The following is a 26,365-nucleotide window of genomic DNA, read 5'->3' on the forward strand; positions in this document are numbered from 1 at the left end:
GTTAGCAGAAGCCCTGGGAATATTGCCGGGTTACAGTGATTGCAAAGGGTTTTATGTATGGCGTGCATGTACCGCTGCACAAGCATTTTTCTAGTTTAGTTCTAATATCTACACCAACAGGTGAGTGCACAGAAACAGAAGTTACTTTACCAAAATGTACATCAGAACATAGAAGTGATGCGTCAGCCAGAATCCACGGAAACTGATGCGCCGGAAGTGCCGGGTAGCAAAGACGTACATAATAGCAAGAACCATCAGCAGAAGTATCCCCGTCATTCCTATAAAAGGACAGCGTTGCAAAGTAAATGAATCTGCAATGGCTCTTCACAAACAAGAACAGTCTCTTGAAATTTGGCTTTTAATAGTCAATTTGAACAAACTTAGCTAACATCAACTACTATATTTCCTTCGGCCTCATTATGGGGCAAATTTTATAAATCTGCGCACAAGCGTACTTTTGTTCGTGCACTAGGCGCGAACAACAGTACGCGGGATTTCAATAGATACGCGCGTAGCCATTAAAATCCGGGCTCATCGCGCGCAAGGCTGCCCAAAATCGGCAGCCTGCGCGCGCCGAGCCGGGCAGCCTGCTCCGAGGCCGCTCCGAAATCGGAGCGGCCTCAGAGGGAACTTTCCTTCGCCTTCCTCCCACCTTTCCCCTCCCTTCCCCTACCTAACCCACCCCCGCCGGCCCTAGCTAAGCCTCCCCCTACCTCTATCACGAAAGTTACGCCTGCTCGAAGCAGGCGTAACTTTGCGCGCGCCGGGCCTGCTGCCGCGCTCCATGTTCCGGTCCGGGGGCTGGTCCAGGGGCCACTGTCACGCCCCCGGGCTGGAACCATGCCCCCAAAATGCCGCGTCACTCCCGACATGCCCCCGAAACGCCGCGTCACTCCCAGCACACCCCCCGAAACGCCCCTCCATGCAAGCTCCGGGACTTACGCTCGGCGCGTGCAGGGGGGGGGGGGGGGGGTACGCGCGTATCTTACGCGGGTACCCCTTTGAAAATCTACCCCAAAATGTGTGTGTGTGTGTGTGTGTGTGTGTGTGTGTATGTATATATATATATACACACACATATATATATACACACACACACACACACACACACACTAGATATAGAGAGATGGAAACACCATAGAAATTAACAGAGCAAAAATCTGTTTATTAATTTTTTCACAATTAAATAAATCATCACAATATGAGAAAAAACTGGCGGCTAGAACCATATACTGAGAGGTGAAAAATCCCAAAAAGTCTATATGAAAAAAAAAAATGTTAATGATTCAAAGTCTTTATATGAATCCTGTGGGGGAAGAAACATGCCACAAGTTGTAAGAAAACCAGTTACTTGGAAATAGAAATTAACATAAACAGATTTTTGTTATTTCTATGGTGAGATTACCTTATATAGGGCCCGATGTAATAAGCTGCTACGGGTCTGTACGAGTATTTTCCTGCACAAAGCCCTTATATGGGGATGTAATAAGGGTTTTGTGTGCGGGAAAAAAAGCACGTACAAATGCCAATGCATGCTAACAGCATGCAAAGGATGCAGGGAGCCGCACTAATGTTAGTGCAGATGTTTTTACCACCACGGTCAGGGCACAAGTTAAGTGTCAGCGCTGACTCGGGGGGGGGGGGGGGGGGGGAGGGAGGGCCTAATTCGGCATCTGAGCATCCTGAAAACCATCTAGATGAATGCCAATCTCAGCACCCAAGTGGCCAGCTTAGCGAAGCGCTTTTCTGAACGACCGAGCAGCCAGCATCGCTAGGCGCTTTTCTCGTTGTTGGAACGGCCGGCTAAGGCAGGTGGCTCTGTAGGCGCTTTTCTCGACATCTGAGCAGCCAACTTTGCGACCAGTTGAGCGCCAACTCAGCACCCGAGCAGCCAGATACACGGCCAGAAGAGCACCTAGCTCAGTGCCTGAGCAGCAAGATTGGTAATTAGCCTTTCTGGGTGCCCGATTGTATAGACTGACTACGTGTGCACTTTTCCAGGAAAAATTTGTTACTTTTATGTAAATCTTATTTTATTGTATTGACCTATGTACCATGAATTTTAAATTGTATGATTGTAAACCGATGTGATGGTCCTTGGACTAAACACCAGTATATAAAAACTGTACAAATAAAAAATAAATAAAAAACAAGTAAGTGCCTTTTGCTAGGCACCTTTTCTGGGCATCATCAGAGTGTCCATATTCGCTCCCAGCTGAGTGCCTATGTTGGCACCCAACATTTGCTAGGCACCTTTCTGGGCATCAGAGCATCCATATTCGCTCCCAGCTGAGTGCCTATGTTGGCACCCAAGCATCCACATTGGTGCCCAACTGAGCGCCTATCTCGCTGCTATGCCAGTGTGAATTAACTTCCATGAAAATATTTGCCAGGTTTTCTGCAGCACAATTATTTGAAATATTAAAAATACTTTCCAGGGTTATACTTTCACTAAATAGGGAGACCCGTTTGCTTGCTCGCTTTTAGGTGAAGATTATTGGCACAAGTTTTCAGCGCGGATGCAGCCACTTATTACATAGGCCCTTACTGCGCTTAGGTTCATGCATTTTTCTGTATGCGTATGGATTTCTGTGCGCAAATCATTTGCATAATTTGTTTTTTCACATCCCGCAGAAGCAGCATCTTCAGCCGTGCGCGGTGATCAAAACCCGTGCTCATAACTAGCGCCTGTTTTGCCGCGGGTCTTATTACATCGGCTCCATAGAATGGTAATCGGTGACGCCGTTCAGTACATGGGTGTTATGGGGAACTGCAAGGGAGCAAGTTGAAGCAATCTCAATTGTAACTTAAAAATGACAAACATTATCGATACAGGGGTCTTATGACTGCTGTAAGACTTTTGAAACAGTACAAAACAGTGGATCCATTTTTTGTTTTACAAGGCATGTTTTAAAGTCTCAACCCTTGATGCCAGCACTCTTAAGCAGTGGGCCATTAGTGGTGCACAATAGTGGTTCTTAGTTTGGACCTTAAGTACCCCCTAGTTACTCTGGTTTTCAAGATCTCCACAATAAACATGCACGAGATAGATTTACATACAACGGAGGCAGTATATATAAATCTCTCATAGACAGTCATTTTGGAGATCCAGAAAACCAGAGTGCCTAAGGAGTATTGGAAAACCAGGTTGAGAACCATTGGTACGCAACACCAAGTTTCATGTTTATGGTGCCATCCAGACCGGAATGGTTTAGTAACAACTATAATGTTTATTTCTCTGGACGTCATAGTACAGGAAGAAATACTTTTCATAAACGCCACATTGTGCAGGTCTCTGGTCAAAGAGGAGGAAAACAAAATCATTGTTTCCTATATTATGATGTCCTACAGGAAAAATGATCCTCTCAAAAGGGAAGGAATGACATTTCCATCTTTCTTACCAGGGATCGTCTTAAAGAACCACCAGTGGTACTTCTGCGGCAACTCTGATCTAGAAGAAAATAAACTGGGTTTGTCCTTCTCAGCAGTTGACCACAAAATCTGTCATCAGGAGATTTATACTTATTTTGGCTTCTTCTTCTAAAACGTCTACAGAATTGTAAATATAATCCTGCTATTTTGACTGATGACTCACTACTTGGTGAAGACTTGTCTAAAGCTGGAACCAGGGCACCTTTACAGCTTCCTTTTTCTGTTTTATTACAGCAATTATTTTGCTGAGCAGTAACTTGCAGTAACTTCCCTCATTAGAAAATAATCAATTACCAGCCTAGAAACTAAAGGGAAAATAGTAACTATGGCAGAGTATTAGCATAGGCAGGGCTGGACTCAGGCATAGGCCACATAGGCCTGCCCCCCTAGGGCACCAAATTCTGAAGGCACCCACAGACTGGGACTCCTCCTGCTGCTCTTTGATTTCGGAGGCAAAACCCTCCCCCCCCCCCCCCCCCCCCCCCGGTCCTCTGCCTATGGGTGCCATACTCTTAAATTTGGCCCATATAAGATTTGATAGCCATGTTTTCTAAACTAGCAGAATATTATTGAAGTCCCCAGCCTCTGAAAAGCCACTTACTTTCTCCTGCAAGTTTCTAATAAAATTTCAGAAAAATTCCAACTTTGCTCTGAGAGTTCAAGGAGGATACGAATTTTATTTATTTAAAAATTTTTCTATACCGTCGTTAAGTTAAATAACCATCACAACGGTTTACAGAAGGGCACGGTAAAGAGAAATATGGGTGGTATAGATTACAAATTACTCGTGTGCCATCATAGTACGGTAACAATGTAAAATAATAAACTAGGTGTGTAAATTAAACCTGATTGTTAAGAACAAATTAGGAAGTTTGATTTTAACATTAATATGCTTATGTAGGTTACTAAAAACTTCTAGCTTGGTGCATCCTTTTCGCTCAACTACCTTGAACATCTGGGAGGAGATACTGAAACATATCCATGTAAGTTAGCCAGAAAAGACTTATCTGGATAATTTACATTGGATATTCAGCAGCATACCCAGAGAAAGTGCCATTTAGCTGGATAAATCTTAGCCAGCTAACTTTAGAACTGCTATAGAGTAGGTCTAACTTAGCCAGTTTACTTAACTGGATAAGTTTGAATATCGCTACTTATCCATGTAAGTTAACCGGATAAGAAGCTCCTCTCTGATTCGCCCACAGAATATATGGCTGTCTACTTAGCTGGATAAATACCTAACTGGTTAAGTGGCGACCACTGATCATCACCGAATATTCAGTGGCCACCATTTAGCCGGATACGTAACTACTTATCTTAACTAAGAAGTGCTGAATATCAACTTCCTGGTTTTTATTCACAGAATGAAGCATTAAGCAAGTATGCAAGCCATGGTGTAGTATCTGTGAAACTAAAATACTTTCAGGCAAATTTTCAAAGTTACGGATGTAAATGGAACATACTATCGTAGCAATTTTCAAAAGCCATTTACCCTCGTTAAGTGCACTTAAGACAGGTAAAACCTATTGACAATTTAATGGCATATACTGTAGCAATTTTCAAAAGCCCACTTGTATGTGTGAAGTGCATTTACATGGGCAAAACCCAGTTTTAAGCATGTAAATGCTTTTGAAAATCAGGCCCATAGACTACATTTCTGTTCAAATTTTGACTATTCTATAAATACCTGAGACTTAAACTAGTCAGACTACATTTGTAACTAGACTTGCCAGTAACACTCAGTAGTCATGCAGTTCATATTCAGACTCATTTGAAAATACTTTTGAAAAACAGTTTAGTAAAGAAAGCACTTACCCATCATCAGTGAATACATTGGGGAACAGGCAGGAGAGGATACTGAGTGGACTGATTGAAAACATGTAGATATTAATTGCATGGCCGATGGTATGAAAAACTGCAAGAGAAAACAAAAGTAAATTTCTTTTTGGACTCTGGCAGTTCTTTGCTTTTAAAGAGCTCAGGCAGCCGGTCTCATATTTTCAGTATGACTGCTTCTCTTCTCACCCTCTCGGATCCCTGTCATCCACATTCATTGCTCTGCTTCATGATTGCACTGCAAGAGCATTAACTCCACAGAATGAGAGATCTTATATCACTGCATCTAGTGTATGTTTAACCTTACATTGCTCTTCTAGCTCCATTCCTTTTTGCAAATACTGCCTTGCAAAAAAAACAAAAAACAGGAATTTACTTTAAATGTGTCAGCTAAGTCTTCCTTGGAATCTCCTTCATTCATCCAATTTGGCATCTCTGTTATGGCAGAAAGCTTTGGTGGCAATGGGACAACAAATCCCAAGCAGTAATCACTATCTGGACCTTTCCCCATAGGCATGATTCATAGGACTGCAATCACTAATGATAATTCAGAGGAAATCAGGCAAAAAAAAAAGACATTCTCCAGTACTGTCCAATGTACGCTAGCCATGGGCAAATGACAGCAGGCTGTTCTTACAATTATAATCTCTGTCATTTTTCAGCCCAGTTCTAATTTTTTGTGATGTATACACTTGTTCACTTGGAGCTAAATTGAGACTACCATTTTATTTAAAAACCTAAACACAGAGGTAGATCTTAAATAAGTACGCCGGATTTTCTAAGATACGTGCGTAGCTGCGCGTATCTTATATAATCCGAGGTCGGCGCGCCCAAGGCTGTGCAAAAATCGGCAGCCTGCACACGCCGAGCCGCGCAGCCTTCCGTGTCCCCCCACCCCCCAGCCCTACCTAAATCCCCCCCCCCGGCACAGGCCGCAGTGCCGGGGGACTTGGGACCGCCCTCCCGGCCCTGACCCCTGAACCGTCGCCATGCCCCCGGACCCGCCCCAGACCGCCCCCTGACCCCCCCGGACACGCCTCCTCCCGCCCCTTTTACGAAGCCCTGGGACTTATGCGCGTCCTGGGGCTTTCCGCGTGCCGGCAGCCTATGCAAAATAGGCGCGCCGGTGTGCGAGTGCCCTGCGCGCGTAAGGCTTTTAAAATCTAGCCCATATACCCTAGAGGGGAGATATGATATTTAAATGTCTATCTCAGAGGCATCAATGCAGAGGCAGTCGGACTCTTTCAGTGGAAAGGAGACTCTGGGTCATGGAACGAGGGTAAAAAGAGAATATGCCCTTAGATTGAGGAGTAATCTACGGAAGTTTTTTTTTTTTTTTTTTTTTTTTTTACAGAGAGGGAACAGCCTCCCAGTTTTGGTGGTGGAGATCAGGACAATATCTGAAGTCATGAAAGCAGGGGACAAGCATGGGGAATCTCCGAGGCAGTGGGAGGAATTGACCAGATAGGCAGACTTGATAGACCGAATGCTCTTTTTCTGCCACCGTGTTTCAGTGTAGAGGTGTGGAATGTGCACATCACCATGAGAAGCCATTTGCGGACGGACAGACAGACAGACATCAGTGAACTACCTGTTAAGATGATGGCAGCATTGGCAATCAACCGATGAAAGTCCACAGCAGCATCAAAGGGGATGTAGCAGTTCAGGAAGGTTTCTCGCAGAAACGTGATGAGATTGCGGCACATGGTCAGCAAGATGTAGGAGTACATGAAGGAGATGCTGGCAGCCGTGCCCCGTGAGATAATGATGCCAATCAGCGTGACCTGTGCGATGCCAGTGTGCTGCGACTCATAGGCATAGTCTGCAAGAAAAGCAGAGACAGGTGATCTCAGCAGCCGGCGCTGTGAGAAGCTCTTCCCCCCAGGACCTTGAGGTAAGTTCATATTTTTACATCAGATCCAAGCAATATCAGTCCATGCAAAGAAAGGGAGCGGGGAAAGGACAGAGAAAGCTAAACATTCAAGTGCAATTAAAAATGAATGCATGTAGAAATGTAACCTTAGCATTCATACTTGGGTCCATGACTTGTCTTGCTGTTCTTCATGTAAGGGCTCAGTTTTGATAATGAATGTAAAAATACAGGCATAGCAGAGCACCAATGGGAGACACATGAGAGTGCACAATAATGCCACTGGGATCTTATGTTTAAGAAGATGCATTGCTAGAGAAACAATAACGCTACATATACTTAAGAGTTTGTATCGTGCTGTGTTGGTCTTAAGTTCATTCTCTGAAAGTAAAGAATGACATCACCGAGTTCCATCACACCATGACTTATGTTAACAGAGTTTAGTTAGATCACTCCATATTAGTAAGCTCTCCATTCAAACTATGTGGTCTATTTACTAAACTGTGCTAATACTAGAGCAGCTTTTAAGGTGCATTAAAATATAAACAACATGCGTTAAAAGCAGTAAGAGAGCTCAGGAGCTGTGGTTAACCATCTCAGGCTGAGCATCACGTGTTAATGCACGTGCTGATGCTCAGTTCTCCTCCCCCCCCATAAATTCTTTTAAAGGGGTCTGATGCTCCAAATTAACCCCCCCTCCCCCAACCCTAGCACCAAAACATCCCCCTTGCGCCATCTTTCGTTTGCTTAAACCTCACATCCCGGACGCAAACAGCGCCCCAATCTAAAATTTTTAAGTAGTATTCACCATAGCTCCTTCTAAGCTGAGCGCGTGAGCAATCACGCGTACATTTTGGAACACCGCTCACTGGTTTTACACGGATGCTCACATGCTTATTTTCTTTCTGCTATATACAGAAATGCAGCGCTAGAACTGGCACTCACAAATTGTTGGTTTAAAAAAAATTGTTGCTCACGCACACACACACAAAAAAAAAGTGTACACACCTAATGACACCTTGGAGGAAATATTGATCTCCTCCCCCTATACCAACTGTCCCCATGCCCCTTGTTTCCCCCTTTATCCTTCAAGGGCCCTGGGTGGTCAAGGAGCAGAAGTGATCCCTGGGTCACGCCTACCATCAACAGTGAGACATGAGCAACTGGGGCTCACTCCTACCCCTTTTACAACCCGAGGTTCCTTTGGAATATCAGACCAGGGCAGGGATTCACAGTTTATGCCTTTTAGATTTGCTAGGGGGGCAGGGCTGGAGATTTAATTCAGGGGCTTCAGGCTCATTTAGATTCCAAATGGGAGGGTGGGTGGGAGTGGGAGCTAACACATGGAGGTTACCATTGCTGGTACTATCTGCGTGGTTCCGGGCACGGGAAGAAACCCCTTACTGCTGTCGTCACAAACCGTGGGACTTGTACTATTGCAGTTTATTAATCAGAGCCATCTGATAGCAAGTCGGGAAAAATGAAACTATCTGCTAGGATATGATGGAAGAGAAGGAATGTTTGTATGAATATCCCTCACGCTGCTCCGTGTACCAGCAGAGCTTTCCGGTTACAGGCGGGCTTTTTCTGGCTGTTCTGGGACAGGGTAGTGGGAGAAAGATGTTGAACTCTTACAGTACGCTCGCTCCACGAACATTCCCATCGCAATGCCGTAAAAGATCACCACACACACGATGTGACGCCGGTAGTTTTCAATGAAGCGCTTGAACTGCTGGATGTTTTGGTAAATTTTGCTCTTTTCATATTTTTCTTTTTTAGCTTCTGTATATAAATGCGATTCTGATGACATTGCTCTGGAGGAAAAAAAAAATACAAATATTAACTTGCACAGTTTGCAGGCACTGCAATGCTGTAAAATAGTCCTATGTCTGAAAAAAATAAAAAGCACATGAGGAAAAGGCCTTAGCAATTAGGAATGTGCAGCCCCCGGTTTATTTGCCAAACTGAAAAAAAAACAAAACAAAAAAAAAAAACAACCCCAACCCATTAAACTGAAACAAAAACAAAACAAAAAAATTTAAAAGGACCTCTAGTGGAGCTCGCTGTGCCCCCCCAGGCCCCCACTCATGGCCAAAATGCTGAGCCAGCTCGACACTGGGGCCTGCCCAGAACCAGGTACCTCCACCCATTTAAAGGTACTGGGACTGGGGCGCTCCCATCCTGGACCTCACTTACCCACTTCCAAGATCCTCATTGTAAAGGGGCAGGAGCCATGCCCACTCGCTCCCGCCCGGGTCCCCCATTACCTTAAAAAAAAGGCGCCATCTGCCTGGAAGATGTAACCAAGGTGCGGGGATGTCAGTGCCATGTTGATGTCTCCTTGATAATATTTATACTGTAAATACTCGTATTCATTATTACAGTAAGATGATCAGGGAGCCAGCATCAATATAATTCTAATTGTGCTTTAAAATGTAATCCACTGCCTCTTGCCACGCAGTGGGCTTCAAGAGGTATCATAAAGGGGAGTTGTTTTTCTAAGTCATTTGCTGGAACACACATCGTGTTTTCAAGTCTGCGGCATGTGTGTGTATTTATTTATTTATTTGTAGGGTTTTATATACCGTTATTCGGTAGAGCCATCATAACGGTTTACAAATCTGCAATTATCATCCAACATATGCAATTATCTTACAATCAAATGGAGTTAACATAGTAGTTGGGAACAGTAGGGTTTTGTGAACAATCAACATATTTTCTTAGTCGTTGAATAACAGAATATTGCGGAGAACATTTTCAAAGAACTTAACGGATCAAGGGAGTGAGCTGGGAGGGGTAGAAAAGGAGGGTACATCAGGAGAGCATGAAGGAGGAGGATTATGCTTGCGAGTTCTGTTGAGTGCTGGGATGATCAGGTGTCAGATAGTTAGAATAGAGTTTGCGGAATAAAAATGTTTTTAGGCCTTTTTTAAATGTTTTTTGGATGTGGTGGGTCCTCAGTTCTATGGGTAGGGTGTTCCAAGTTTGAGGGAAGCAATGGAAAATGCTCTCTCGCGTAGTTGAAAGATGAGCGTCTCTTAAGGTGGGGATGTTTAGGAATCCTGTGTTGTTGGAGCGTAGGTTTCTTTGTGGGTTTTGGGGGGTAATGTTTAAGCCTTTTAGTCCATGAAGATCATCATTTAAGATTTTATGAATGATGGTCATAGATTTGTAGGTGTGTGTGTGTGAATGATCTGCGTTTGGCATCTCGCGTTGTGAAGACACTACTGGGGCTCCGAAGTGATTAACACTACCCTTGAAGAAGCCACCTCTGGTGAAACATGTTGGGCATCTGCATTTCAGAGCAAGCAATTGTGATTATATTCACAAGTGGGTTGTTTTCCGTGGACTCCTATTCAATCCATCATGTTAAAGTATTTACATCCCTCTTTTCCCATTGGATTGGTTTTGCACTTCTCTGCAGCGATAAGGAAGATTACTTTCAGTACTGCACTTTGGATTATATTGATGACATTAATAACCATCTCTTGCAAGAGACAATAAGGAAACTGTGGATGGTTATTACAATTCTCCTTATCTGGCACTATCATCAACAAGAAACTAGAATCTATTATAAAGATGTAAAATAAATTTTTGTGCCATTGTCAGCTGACAGTAAAATTGTGACTTTATCCAGAGTTTCTGGTGCTTGTTTATTTTTGAGATAAGCTGTTAATGTATTTTTATTTTTTCATGTTTTTTTTTTATGTCTGTGTTTTTATGTTTTGTTGTCTATGGGCCCATTATAGTGTCTGATGTATTTATTTATATTATTTTCTGGGTTTATTTCCTTGGGTGGTCTCTGATATATAATTTCAAATTGGATTTTTCAATTTAGGTTATGTATTGCTTTATTAGAAAAAAGGGTTCGCACTCATAAAGCGGGGAGTAGCTGGCTTGTTACGGCGGTTACTACCCCAAACCAAATGTGCCTGATACTTCACTTTCGATGCATATCCAGCATGGCTCTCTGCTTCAACAGCATGGGAGAAGAATAAACTGATACTTCAAGCATATCCAGCATAGCTCCCTGCTTCAACGGCAGGGGAGAAGAAAAACAACCAATAAGGGCTGTATAACATAGTCTGAGTAAAACAAATAAGCATGGGTGTAGCTTGCTTATTGCGGCGGTTACTACCCCTACTACCCCTAACTTATCAAGCTAGATATTTCACTTGGATGCAGCTCCATCACTGCTTTCTACATTAATGGTGGGGGTGGAAGGGAAATAGAACCAAGAGCTAAGAGAAACAGATAAGTATGAGAGAAAAAAAGTGTGTGAAGCTTGCTGGGCAGACTGGATGGGCCGTTTGGTCTTCTTCTGCCGTCATTTCTATGTTTCTATATATTAGGGATGTGAATCGTTTTTCAACGATTAAAATTATCGTCCGATAATGTTTATATCGTCTTAAATCGTTATAGAACACGATACAATAGAAATTCTAACGATTTATCGTTAAAAATCGTTAAATCGTGTTAGTGCGCACTAACTCCCCGTTAGTGCGCACTAACTCGATTTAGTGCGCACTAACTGAAAATGATACAAATAAACACTTTCCAGGTCACTGAAGGTCAGTTAGGAATGAATATGTGTTCCTATTGGCTGGCTGCCCTCTTATCTATTGATGTTACCAAGGTTACCACTGAGGTGATGGTTGGGGGGGATGGGAAATGGAACTGGAAACTAACGAACACCAACAGAAAATGAAACAAAGTGTTCACACTTCCCAGGTCAGTAAAGGTCACTTAGGAATGAATATGTATGTATGTATTCCTATTGGCTGGCTGTGCTCTTATCTATTGATGTTACCAATATGGTTGGGGGGATGTGAAATGGAAACAGTTGGAAGCTTGACAAAAAAAGTAATGTAATGATCAGCACTCACGTGACTAGAACTTGTTTGTTTATTATTTTTGTTAGCAGGCACCTGAAATGCTAGTGCATGTTGAATTTGCCAATCACTGTGCATTTTAGAAAGGTGGTCCTGGCTGGAACTGTACACACAGTTCAAATATATGTAATTGATTGTTGGTAAGTGTATTTTTTAAGTAGCCACACTGGCACCAGTATGTTTACTTTTCCTCCTACTTAACTCACTAGCTCAGCTTGTAAGAAGGGCTTCTCTGCTTGTGTGTTGTTTTTGTTTGGTGTGAGGAGAGCAGAAACATCAGATCTTTATTCAATCTACTACAGTCATCTCTTACAGTGCCCTATCCCTATTAATACCAGGAGTGTTGTGATCTTCCTGCACACAGTGCCCTAACCCTGATACCAGTCTGAGACAGCTCCCTCCCTGCATTACTAGTGAGAGGCTGGCTTCACAGACAGGGGGGAGCTGCCTGACCCTCACTCCTGACTTCCCCCATGTCCCAGCTAGTGAAAGGTGTGTGGGTGAGGGGGGGGGGGGAGGATGGTGAAGTCTGAGACAGCTCCCTCCCTGCATTACTAGTGAGAGGCTGGCTTCACAGACAGGGGGGAGCTGCCTGACCCTCACTCCTGACTTCCCCCATGTCCCAGCTAGTGAATGGTGTGTGGGTGAGGTGGGGGGGGGAGGATGGTGAAGTCTGAGACAGCTCCCTCCCTGCATTACTAGTGAGAGGCTGGCTTCACAGACAGGGGGGAGCTGCCTGTCCCTCACTCCTGACTTCCCCCATGTCCCAGCTAGTGAATGGTGTGTGGGTGAGGGGGGGGGGTGGATGGTGAAGTCTGAGACAGCTCCCTCCCTGCATTACTAGTGAGAGGCTGGCTTCACAGACAGGGGGGAGCTGCCTGACCCTCACTCCTGACTTCCCCCATGTCCCAGCTAGTGAATGGTGGTGTGGGTAAGGGGGGGGGGAGGATGGTGAAGTCTGAGACAGCTCCCTCCCTGCATTACTAGTGAGAGGCTGGCTTCACAGACAGGGGGGAGCTGCCTGACCCTCACTCCTCCGGGGTATTGTGATCTTCCTGCACACAGTGCCCTATCCCTGATACCAGGGGTGTTGTGATCTTCCTGCATGCAGTGCCCTATCCCTATTAATACCAGGAGTGTTGTGATCTTCCTGCATGCAGTGCCCTATCCCTATTAATACCAGGAGTGTTGTGATCTTCCTGCATGCAGTGCCCTATCCCTGATACCGGGATGTGTGCAAGAAGATCACAACACCCCGGTATCAGGAATAGGGCACTGTGTGCAGGAAGATCACAACACCCCCAGTATCAGGAATAGGGCACTGTGTGCAGGAAGATCACAACACCCCTGGTATTAGGGATAGGGCACTGTGTGCAGGAAGATCACAATACCCCTGGTATCAGGGTTAGGGCACAAGTTCTAGTCACATTGACTGATCACATTACTTGTTTTGTCAAGCTACCAACTGTTTCCATTTCCCATCCCCCATATACTGTCAGTAGGAAACTTGGTAACATGAATAAATAAGAGGGCAGCCAATAGGAATACATATTCATTCCTAAACTGACCTTAACTGACCTGAAAAGTGTCAAATTGTATCATTTTCAGTTAGTGCGCACTAACTCCCAGTTAGTGCGCACTAACTCGAGTTAGTGCGCACTAATCGGAAAAAACGATTTTTAACGATTTTTTAACTAAAAAATCGTGCCTAAGACAATTTTCTTGCCCTGCCACACGATTTCTATCGTTAAGACGATATGGAAAACGATTCACATCCCTACTATATATATACTGATTTTGAAAAAAAAATTGTGTTCATATTAAATTGTACTTTTGATTCAATCTTGGGGAAAATAAAACAAATATCATATAAGCATATTCTTAGGTCAGCCCCTGCTTGGAATTATGTATTACTATTTTTACTATTAAAGCATTTATATAGTGCTGCAAAGACTCGCTGGGCTAAGCTGTGTTTATATAGCTCAGCTCAGCCAGGCAAGCCTGGGCACCCTGCTTGCATTTTATAGGGTAAGAGGGAGACCCTTTTTTTTTTTTTTTTAAATGGCAATGATAATGAAATTACCCAAACATTTCTGGAATAAAAAAAATGGCCTCATTCGTTGCATTTCTGGCATTAGTTTTAAATGAATGCACATCCATAAGAAAAACTTTTTCAAATATATTTCCAGCAGGCTGTGAGAGGGTTGGTTGGACCACAAAATATCCAAGAGGTGTAAGGAACGCTCAGGAAAGACAAAACCAGAGCAGAAAAATGACTTATTTGCTGAGGAGAGTGTTGGGAAATATATACACTGGAAAAAATTTATTTATTTATTTAAAACATTTTATATACCGATTTTCACGGAGAGCGTCCGACCAAAACGGTTCACAATTTCAAATTATAACAAGACAAAAATAAAATAATAAAAATTAATAAAAAATAAACAGAAATTATTAAATAAAATATAGTAAAAGGTTGAAAAAAAATACATCATGTAATTATAATCCCTAATTCTTTACATAGCTTAACTAAAAATTTATAACAAAACAAGAAAAGTCAGAAATAAGAAAGTTAAGAAACCAGAGGCCATAATTATCATGTGGTTAGCGACAAACAGGCTATTAGGCTCCAAATATATATCATAAACCGGTACTAATATTATGAAGAACTTTGAAAAGAGGTATTCATTTCCTCGATTCCTGCATAAGCTATTTTGAATAAGTAGGTTTTTAAAACCTTCTTAAATTCCTTATGATCCGTGATTGATCTCAAGGTATTTGGAATCGAGTTCCAAAGAATGGGTCCCACCACTGAAAATGCTCTCTCCCTGGTTATATTTAGTCTGGCCAGTCTGACTGTAGGCACATCAAGTAGATATTTAGAGGTAGATCTGAGATTTCTAGTAGGCTTATATAACCGTAGTGAGGTACAGAGCCAAGTTGAATCCGGATTATGTATTAGCGTGTGAATTAATGACAAGATTTTGTATTTCACCCTAAACTTGATGGGCAACCAATGTAACCCATACAAGATGGGGGTGATGTGATGTCTCATAGGTGTTCCTGTTAATAAACGGGCAGCAGTATTCTGAATCTGTTGCAACAGTCTTAAGGTAGAATCCGACAGACCCAAAAAAAGGCTATTACAGTAATCTAAACCTGAAAAAATGATAGATTGAATAACCAAAATTATCTGAAGGAGATGATTCAGAGGAGCTGAAGCAAATCAAAGTGAACCAGAAAAACATAATAGAGAGAACTGACAAAATAGAAATAACAAATCACCAAGACTAGATGGTATACACCGCAGAGCTCTGAAAGTATTAAAAAATGAAAGTGAGGTTACTTATTACTAATAACCTCTAACCTTTTTTTCAGATCAGTTGCAGTACCGAGGACTGGATGGGTGACCAAAGATATGCCCATTTTTTAGAAATTGGCTCCAGGGGTGATCCGGGAAACTACAATACGGTGATCCTGACATTGCTGCCAGGCAAAATGGTAGAAGCTACTCTGAAGAACAAAATTACTCACCATCTGGATAGACACAGACTAATGGGGTAGTTCCAGCATGGATTTAGAAAGTGAAATCTTGCCTTACAAATCTGTTAGATTTTTTTGAAGGTGCTAACAAGCATGTTAAGTCGATTGCTTTAGAGTATCTGGATTTTCAGAAGGCATTCGATTAAGTCCATCATGATAGACTAATCAGGAAATTAAAAAAGTTATGGGATTGGAGGAAATGTTCTATTGATAAATGGCTAAAAGATAGGAAACAGAGTGTAGGACTCAATGGTGATTTCTCTCAATGAAGAAATGTAACTAATGGATTGCCCTAGGAATCTATACTGGAACCGGTGCTTTTTAATATGAGGCTAATATACATCCGCTATATGGCTGAGCAAGATAGCTGGATAAACTTATCCAGCAAGCAAGTCATTCTGCAGAGAAAGTGTGCAGCACCAGAATGCAGGTGTCTGAGAACATGACTGAAGAAGGTTGGCAAGCGTCGTTGCACAGAGTCCTGGAATGGCAGAGAACACTACAGAGAACCTCATATAGCATCAGCTTGCCATAGTTCAGGGGAAAAAGAACCTGGAAGCAAGCCAAGCTCTTGTTGATCCCTGTTTAGACAGGAACATACTTAGCGCTATAGGTGGTCCTGGTGAAGACAGTGTAGGTGCCCAAACACTACTGGGAGTCCAGAAATAGCTCCTGTGAGAAGCTCAGAGAAGGCAGCTGTGAAGAACCCTGACAGGGGTCACAGTGAGCCCTGAGGAGGGCAAAAGAGACTGCCCAGGAGGAGGCAGTAGCAAGAATTTGGATGTCAGCACTACAGGTGGTCCAGAGGAAGGCTCTGTAGGGTGTCCAACACTACCAGGAGTCAAGAGACAGTTCCTTCAGAAGCAGAGAGTGGGCATGGAAAGGCAAGTGAGAAATGCCATGGAGAGCCCAGAGTGTGGTGCTGCGGAGACCCCAGCGAGTGAGGCTGCAAAAGAGACAGCGACCAGTGTGGGCGAGTGGTCAGAGTATACAGAGGAGGAAACCGTGGAGAGCCTGGAGGGAGGTGCTGCGGAGAACCTGGAAAAAAAAGCCCACAGAGAGCCCACAGGGTGGCGCTGTGGAGACTCCATCAACTGAGAATACAAAATAAACAGCATTGGTGGTTCCTTAGTTGGTCCATGAAGCTCCATCAGGATGGAATTTGAACCTGGAGACAGCAAAGGACTTAAAGGACTGAGGATGTGCATTGTGGGGTAGATTTTCAAAGGGTTACGCGTGTAACCCCGAAAACCTGCTCCTGCGCGTGCCGAGCCATGTCCCAGGGCTTTGAAAAAGGGGCGGGAAGGGGGCGGGGTCGTGGGCATGATGCCGGTCCGGGGGCGGGACCGAGGCCTCCGGCACAGCGGCTGTGCCGGGGTATGGCGCGCCGTCATCTGATTGGTGCGCGCAAGATACACCTGCCAGAGGCAGTCGTAAATAAGTAAAACAAGGTGGGGGGGGGATTTACGTAGGGCTGGGGGGTGGGTTAGATAGGGGAAGGTGGGGGGAGCAGAAGAAAAATTCCCTCTGAAGCCACTCCGATTTCGGAGCGGCCTTGGAGGGAATGGGAAAAAGCCATCGGGGCTCCCCTTGGGCTCAGCGTACACAAATGTGCACCCCCTTGCACGAGCCGACCCCGGATTTTATAACATGCATGCGGCAGCGCGTGCATGTTATAAAACTGGGTGTACATTTGTGCACGCCGGGTAGTGCGCACAAATGTACCCCACACGTGTGCTTCTTTAAAAATCTACCCCTGTGTGAACAGCATACAGGTTGGTGGTCATGATGTGGTTGAGGGTAACCCTAGGAGAAGGGGACTGGGAGGTCTTTGACTCTCCTGGATGGGAGCCAGGAGAGAATAGAGATGCTGGGCCCAAAGGATCTAAGCTGAGGGGAGGGATATGTGAGGCAGCACCCCTATTGTTCCCCTATTTTCAAATGAAGGCTAGACACCTGCTCTACCTTAAATCCTCTAAGGAGCGTGTGCTCTATGGGCTTGATCCTGCAGGGCAGGTGGGGCTCAGAGGGCATGACCAAAGACTGGGAAATAAGAGCTGGAATCCAGATGGAGATAATGAGACCAGGCCAGGTCTCCAGGAGGAGGGCAGCTCCTGTATGCAGTACTGTCCAAACACTGAGCTGAGATGAAACAACACACTGTAAGTAAAGCGTGTACACTGTCTGAGGAGAAGACAGTCTGTGGTTGTGCTTGTGTGAGGTTATAACATAATATAAAAGAGTACTGTTTTAAGAAGGCTGGAGTCAGTCTAGTTTGTCTCCAGACCTGTGGGAATCACCGCTCGAGTACCCAGGAAAAAGATTTTGAAGTCAATGTGTACAATTCTTTGAAACCCTTCACCCAGCACACAGCAGTGGTCAAAAAAGCAAATAGGTAGTAGCAAAGGAGTGGAAAATAAAACAGAGGATATCATAATGACTATCAATCCATAGTGCGACCTCATCTTAAGTATTGTATTTAGCTCTGGTTGCCCCATCTTAAAGAAGATATAGCGAAATTAGAAAAGATACAGAGAAGGATGACAAAATTATGAAAAGGATGAAACGGCTCCCCTATGAGGAAAGGCTAACTAGGTTAGGGCTCTTCAGCCTGGAGCAGAGATGGCTGAGGGGGGGGATATGATAGAGGTCTATAAAATCTTTAGTGGCAAGGAATGAATGACCAGGGATCGGTTATTTACCTTATCAAATAGAATTAGCACTAAGAATACTCCATTAAGCTAATAGACAGCACATTTAAAATTAATTGGGGAAAATATTTTTTTCATTCAGTACACAAACTGAGGAATTTGTTGCCGGTGGATGTGGCAAAAGCAATTAGTGCAGCTGGGTTTATAAAGGGTTTAGACAAGTTCCTGTAAGAAAAGTCTATAAACCATTATTAGTTAAGTGGCTTTCCCAAGTTTATATATCTCTGGTTATGAGGAAAAATGATTGAATCTATTCTTTGGGATCCTATTGGGTACTCGAGGCCTGGATGGCTACTATTAGATACAGGATGTTGGGCTTGATAGACCTTTAGTCTGAACCAGTTACATTTCTTATGTTATGCGCTTATTTGCTGCATAAGTTACGTGCAATGCTACAAAATTACCCTTCCTATTTCCAGGTTCTGTGTGTTACCTGCTGTTTTTCTGACTGTAGCCATTTTACTTCGGTATAAATTAATGATTAGCCTAATTTCATATTTTGATAACTCAGCTCTGTACATTATTTCTACCAATTTACTATGATTCACCTTATCAAAACCTTTGGCATCTTCAACAAAGGAGGGAAACGGATCTTTCTTTTTAAGATCATTCTGTCAGGCATCGTTTGTAATAAGTAAATAAAATCTCGTGTTCCTTTTCCTCTTCTAAATCCTAGGTGTACCTCATCTAGCTGCCGTTTCTTTAAAAGTAAGAGCATATAGGACACATACTTGTTCTTATGGGACCTCTTTCTTAGATGTTGTGTCTCGGATTCTGCTAAATACATGTTCTTGTCAGATTTACTGTGAGTCATTGTACTGTGAAGAGAATAAAAAAAAAAGTATATTACATTTTTCTTTTCAATTTATTTTTCATTGATTTTACCAAAGAGGAGATAACAGCAATAATATAGAAACCTTAACAGTAGTAATACATAAACATGAAGTCTGTACAGTCTTGTAGGAACATAACTTGTAGCTCCTCTAACACTGTACCTTCTCCCCCCCCCCCCCCCGACTGTCCATGAGATCATCCATAATCTATACAGAGTCAATAGAGAAACCTACAGAGTTAGCATATAAGACTTATCCACTATGTTAAGATCTGTTGCCTGTTAATAGCGTCTAATAATTAGCATATGAGATAGGAGCCAGGCCTCTGGTGGCAGGAGTGTTACAGTTTTATGGAAAAAGACTATCTTCCAGTGTGGCCGGCTTCCCATTGCAAGTATGGCGTCCACGTCTCTCGGAACTTTGAGGAGGAATCACGCATTTCCACAGTAATGGCGGCCATCTTACAGAGGTAATGTATCTGTTGTTGTACCATCGCTAGAATATTACATTTATTTATATCTGACTTCCTTTAACATTCCCTTCCTGAATAAAAGCCTCGCTCTACTACAACGCTTGATAATTGAACACAGGAAGCTTTGTTTGCTTTTCCTGTTAATTGAGGCAGTCCTTCCTAGAGTGCTGGCTGTAAGGGATGTCCATTCATTTGAAATGAAAGTGTAAAACGTAACAAATGAACCCATTTTCATGTTTATTTCAAACAAACCACAAAATGTTTAGGAACCCTAAAATTTTGTGAATTTCTTGTTTTTGGGAAATAGTGCGCCCTATTAGCAAATAACGCACACTAACCATGCTCCATATTTGCTAATAGGGCGCACTATTTCCCAAAAACAAAAAAATAAACACCCCAGAAATGAAAACTGAATTTAAAAAATTCTGAAAAATAAACAAACAAAAGACAAAAAAATTAGTAGGCACATCCTAGATGTTTCTGTCTTCAGACTAATATTGATGTATTAGGGGTTGATATGCTAAATATTTACTCAGCTAAAATCAGGTTTTACCCAGGTAAATCTACCCAGTTAAAAATGAACAGCCCCCAACCATCTAAATGTGTGCAGTTAAAATTTCAAGTCACACAAATTTAGTCAATTAAAAAGGGGGATGGGACAGCGGCATTCCTGCAACAAGATTGAATTTAGAACTAACTGGCTAAATTTAGTTTATAAATCAAATACCACTGGTTCCAAATTATTTTATTTATTATTTATTTATTTATTTCGTGATTTTTTTTTTATATACCGCGGCACTTTAACAACATCACCTCGGTTTACAATAAACAATAATTCAGCAACAGGCTTTACAAGGAAATTGAAATAACAAAGATATAATATATATATAAAAAAATACCAACAAGATCAAAGCAAATACAATAAACAATGGTAATCATGAACCTTAGTTAATGGCAAGTCTAATAATAAAATGGAAGTTCAGAGACCAAAAAAGTCAAAATGAATTTCTATCTGTTGTTTAAATATGTGTGTGTTTTACCATACTTATTGCTTTTCCTTTTTGGTTAACGTTGGTCCATGGCTGGAAATATTGTAAGCATGCTTGCTTCAACGACCTAAGCCCCGTTTATATTTGAAATCCCAGCGAGTCTGTTGGACTGACCTTAACTGTATTTTCAACCAATGCGTGCCAACCTATGAGTTCTTACCAGCTATCCTCAGGTGCAGTCAGAAAGGAGACTCTTCGGCACATCTGGTTAAATGCTTCAGGAACCTCAACACCTGTGATGAAAAGATTTTTTTTTTTTTTAATTAGAATTCAAAAAAGGAAAGAGGCAGAGAACATGACGGGAAACAATCCTGGACCTTAGAATGCAACACTGGATGATAGTGTGGCCCCCACATCCCGGCCAGTTCTTGGGCACACGGGGGCACCCAGGGACCATCATGGCCCAGCTCAGGCCCCATGGCCTCCCACGGTTCCTGCACAGGGGGGCTCTTAGGGTTTTTTTTTCTTTGCTCTGGGACTCTTCTGCACTCTAACCCAATCAGTCCAAAAAATCAGCACACTGACACTCAAATTGTTCTACAGTAAAGTCTTTCCTGGTGTTGGTGCAGACAAAATGTAAACTCAATCTCTGGTCTGAAAATTCAGCATAGTTCCAGTCAGCTCACTGAATTAAGGACTCTTCCTCCCTGGAGCTCTCCAGTAACTGCTTGGTATATGGCAGATACCTCCTTTCTCCAACCAATTCCTTCCTCTTGCCTTCTAGTTCAAGGGAGACACTGCTAGTAATGGGCTGAATTTGACAACCTTTTCTGATCTCGGTTTGGGCACAGGGGCTCATTAGGACAGTCATAGCCAAGGATAGGCCTCATGACTTCCCAGAGTTTGAGAAGACTCTTTTGAGGCCCTTAGGGTTTGCCCTTCTGGTTGTTCCTCTCTGGGGCTCTTTTGCTTATCAGCCCTGCCACTGTTAGCTAAACACCACATGTACACCAAAGCTGCTGTTCTTTACTGGTATTGTTGGCAGGATACAACAAAGCCCTACAAACTTACCTAGAACAGTACAAAGTGTATCAACCTTTTATTTGAAAAAATGCTTTGATAAAAAAAAAAAAAATCACAATTCTTGCTTTAAGAACAATACCTCTTTGTCCTTTAATGTACTCTACAAAACATAGATCATATACAAATGGAAGCAGAAATACATTGAAAACCATAAAATATTCATAAAAACACATACAAATACCAGGACCCGACACCAAACCTAAAGACAAGGTCCCAAACGGTCAAAAAGACCAAAACAAACACAACATTAAAAAACACAAAGACAAAAAACAGAAAAATACAAGGACCATAAAATCTAATCAAAGGCCTCCACTAGTGAGTAATCCCAAAGAACAGTTTATCAGGAGCGATATCATGGACAATACACAAAGCCCAAGTCAGAATATTCCTAATGCGAACAAAAAGTTCCTTTCGCCGAATGGTTTCTCTAAGCGGCTCAGAGAAAATGTTACATCATTGGTATATCACAGTTCTGGTGCTTGGCAGCCTCTCCACTTTGCTTGTCTCAAATTTATCAATTAATCATATCGGGCACTGGAAGGAAACCATATTTGTATCTTAAACGCTTTCGTCAGAGAAGACCTTCTGTTATGTCAACCTCTAGTCCATCCAAAAATCCATCCAAAAGAGGCTTGAAAAAAACCAAATCGGCGCAAACCCTTCCACCGAAAATCCACTCAACCGCAACTCATCAAATTCTCCGTATCCCAGTGCTGCAGCGTTTCGGCACCAAGAACGTGCCTGTCTATCTGTCGGAGCCTGCTGCGTTCACGGAGATATAAAGGAGCTTCCCTGAGGCAGGCAGTTTAACATGCTCACTAATCATCTGAAGTTTTCAAAAGCCTTTAGATATTTTAATAATTAAATCATTTAATTTCTTTTTTAATTACATGTTGGGACTGCAGTTTTTCTTCACCAAGGCTCTGGCATTACACTGAACCAGATAGATGTTCCATAAGCCTCCCTTTAATATGATGCATTGGATTTGGCAATAGATTTTAAGGTACATCAAATATAAATCCTAGCAATGACCCATTACTACGCAAAATACTGCTCTAGGGATTTGGCACACTGCAGAACTAAAAGAAGCATAGAAATGAGCAGGTATAATTGTAAGTTCACCGCTTTAATCAGATTTTTAATTTGTAAACAGTGGTTTAAAAATGATTAAATATCAACTTGCTGTGCACAGTTTTAAACATGGTCATAAAGTATGTGTGTTAATGGTGTGCCTTCTATCCACATACATTTTCTATAATGAAATATATATGCATAGCTTCCAAACATGTCTCACCCAGAATGCCTCTTTTCTGTACAGTCAAAAGTTAGGAAAGTACATTCATGCTTTCTGTTGGCTAAAAAACCATTTAGCCAAATATGGCTGCTTGACGTAGGTTAGTTCTATTTTTACCCATGTAAAAGTTTAAGCTTTTGAAAATGTACCCTAAGCATGTGTGAGGCTATGGCTTTGTGTACACACACATGTGATGCCCAGGCTGCACATACGCATGGATGAAGGAGTGACAAGGATCTGAAACCACCTGGAAACAACAAGACTCAGGACCTAGAGGACAGAAGAAGTGAAAGAGAAGGGAGGAGAGGGAGACGGAGAGGATCTTGGGGAAAGGGAGATGGGAGAGAGAACGAGAAATAGATACTTTAATAATTCAGTCTGAGTTCTGTTCACTCGTTAAGGGAAGCTATGTACGTTATAATGTATTGCTCACCCCTTGTTTTATGTAAACCGACATGATACGAACTGCCGTGAATGCCGGTATAGAAAAACACAAATAAATAAATAAATAAATAAGATGCCTCCCTCCTAACTCCCAGTGCTTTGACTCATCCTGTTGAAATGTTGGATTCAATACTCTGAGATTTAAGCAGGACACTCCCTCTGGTTGATCAAAGTAATGTACCATTTTTCCACTTTGTTTCTCCATCTTTCACTCTGATCCATGGGCGTAGTCAGAACTGATTTTTTTTTTTGTGGGGGGAGGGGAGGAGTTGGAAAGGTTAACATAGGTGGGCACTATGGCCAGCGCCTTGCCCTGGCAAAACATATATCAGTGGATAACCAAACCATCAAATCAAATGCAATCCAACATCAGAGGAATGGTAACAACTTAACTTGACAAGAAAACATTTAAAAATTAGGACCGCTAAGAGTTAGAAAGGACCTTCATACTAAGCACTACCCACCCCTATAAGCCTTCATTGCTTTATGATTAATCATTGGTCCCAAATTCAGGGTATTTTTTTTTTTTTAATTTCTTATGTAAACAAAATAGAGAAAGCACTTATTTTTGTGTTTATGCTTCTTCTTGCTTTTCATAAATATTTCACAGTTCCCATCAATACCAACACGCGTCGTGTTTCGAGCTGAAGCTTATAAGAATGTATTTGGTATTGTGCAAGACCATCTCCTGAAGCAGAGACTCACCTTAAAGCACGGCTTGTGGGTCTCCAAGGCAGTAACTACAAAACCCTTTCCATTTCTGGTAACACTATCTCCTGTCTCTTCAATCTCCCTGCCCTGTCTCTGTTGTTTTTCATTCTCTTTTTCTGGCTAAGGCAGCTACTTTTTACAGTGGTAAATCTTAAGGATGTGCTTTCATTTCAAGAAAATGCCAAAAATGCAATGCATTAGACCATTTTCAGTCCGTTCCAAATGGAACGAACTGAAAACAGCCTTCTATGAAAATACCCAAAATGTTTTGGGTATTTGTGGCATTTTGGGGGGGGGGGGGGGGGTAAACAGGCCTCCAGAGACTCTGGTTCGGGTTTTCTAGACCCTTATGACCCCACCTCCTGGGCCAAAAATTAATCCGGTCTGGCCAGGGCCTGTTCAATGCCGGAGCAGGATGAGGGCAGGGTCCCTTCCAACCTCCCATCCTCTCTCCCCATTTAAAGATAACTCCCACCCTGGCCTCCCACTTATCTTCTTCCCATATCCTCATTGAAAAGGGCAGGATCAACGCCGACTCCCTCACGCTCAGGACTCAGTGCTTTAAAAAATGGCACCAGCCATATCAGAGGAAGGCGCTGAAGTGAGGACACTTCAGCACCATCCTCCAGGCGCAAAATACAAAAAGGTTTAGTAATAGGAAAAAGTACAATGGGGCAATTCATACCATGACTGGAGTGAGCATTCACCCCTCATCTCCCACCAGCATTTACTCTTGCCTCCTCTTTGCTGCTCTCTCCATTTCTCTCCTTTCATTCTCTCCACCTTTCTCCTTCCTCTCAGCCAGCCTACCCCCTCTCCTTTGGGTGCCGAAGGCAGTAACTTCAGCACACAGCTGCTATCTTTCACCTCCCCTATTAACTGAGAGAAGCAAGTAGCAGCCTGCTGTGCCTTCTGATACTGATCTGCATGAGAGAGAGAGAGAATTCCAGCCGTCCCAAAATCACCACCAGAAGCTGCCACCCTGTGCTAATGAATAGCTTGCAACCCGGGTGTCACCAGTCCTGAACACTCATTTCACTTTGCCTCCATATAGTATTTTCCCCATTTTACGTCATGAATACTATATAAAGTGAATTCATTCAGACCTGAAATTGAGTTCAGTGAGATGCAAAAAGTTCTTCTTTTAATAATGTCAAGGATGTCAAGAGAACTTGGATTAGAGTTAAAATGTTACAGATTTGTAAAAGAAACATGTGAAGCGTAGCTTTTGTAAACATTCATAGGGTCATTTTGTAATATCGCACCTAATTTGTGCAGCAAATATGTGCATAAATTATACCAATTTTGAAAGGGAACTTATTCCTGGAATTGCCCTTTGAGAACCCTCACAAGTTATACCTGCTATTTCCTTGCAATTTCCTTGCAATTTTACATGCATACTTTTGAAGATCCAAGATAGTTACAGGAGCAGCTCTGCGCTGTCCGGATAAGCTTATGTGCAAAACAAGGTATATGCAAGTAAGTTTACTGGCACACTGGGCAAGCAATTTTATTTCAAGCCATTTCCTCAGGTAAAATGCTGCTTTACCCACAGAAATGCCTTTGAAACTTACCCTCGAAAAGACCAGTTCAAACCTGTCTAGTGCATTTCTCCCCACAGAGAAATGAGTCGTGCTCCAAACAGTGTGAGTTGACTAATGAGAGTTTCCAGTTCAGACTTCTCCAGCACACAAAGCTCCTCTATTCTACAAGGGATCCTCGTACCTAGGAGAAATATTTCAAGCACACTCTCGGATGTCTCTAGATGTATTTTCCCCACTGACCTTTGAAGCAGAGATGCGTGAAACTCAACTCCATGTTGTGGTCCCTCAGCATGTAGTGAAAGTCCTCCCAGGTCAGCTCTTCCTTGTCTTGAAACCCTGCCTCTCGGTACATAGACTCAATGACCTGTTCAACCTGGTCTCTTGAGAGGCAGTTGTTCGAGATCTCAATAAAGGACCTGAAATAAGGGGCAAAACCCAAAAGCTTAAAATAGAAGTCCCTGAAATAGAGACTACCAGAAAGTTGCATTAATTCAACTAAACAAAGCTAAGAGGGCAGGAATAAAGGAAAAAAAAAATAAATTCTTTTAGTGTTCTTTATTTTGATCTCCTTATCCCATTACCCACATAACGATCAACATGATGGCCAACTCCAGCAGAGCTATTTATTTTCTATAGGGACAAACTGTAGGGGAAGCATTCTCTTATTTATTTATTTATTTACTTACAAACAATATTTCTAGGCCGCCTATC

At 42.6% G+C, this 26,365-nt stretch overlaps 1 protein-coding gene across 7 annotated transcripts in view; it reads right to left on the reverse strand.

The window, feature by feature from the left end:
- LOC115075130 (dual oxidase 1-like) overlaps nt 1-26,365 on the reverse strand; it is a 165,104-nt gene that overhangs the window by 31,872 nt on the left and 106,867 nt on the right. For all 7 annotated transcript variants that reach the window (XM_029575342.1, XM_029575340.1, XM_029575343.1 and 4 more), the window contains 8 exons: nt 25,895-26,070; nt 20,799-20,871; nt 19,016-19,102; nt 8,774-8,952; nt 6,860-7,090; nt 5,248-5,347; nt 3,402-3,451; nt 151-278 (listed from right to left, as the gene is read on the reverse strand). In XM_029575342.1, coding sequence (XP_029431202.1) covers nt 151-278; nt 3,402-3,451; nt 5,248-5,347; nt 6,860-7,090; nt 8,774-8,952; nt 19,016-19,102; nt 20,799-20,871; nt 25,895-26,070 — 1,024 coding nt within the window. The remainder of the gene's footprint in view (nt 1-150; nt 279-3,401; nt 3,452-5,247; nt 5,348-6,859; nt 7,091-8,773; nt 8,953-19,015; nt 19,103-20,798; nt 20,872-25,894; nt 26,071-26,365) is intronic.

This window comes from Rhinatrema bivittatum, chromosome 13 (assembly GCF_901001135.1).
Source record: "Rhinatrema bivittatum chromosome 13, aRhiBiv1.1, whole genome shotgun sequence".
Classification (NCBI taxonomy): Eukaryota; Metazoa; Chordata; class Amphibia; order Gymnophiona; family Rhinatrematidae; genus Rhinatrema; species Rhinatrema bivittatum.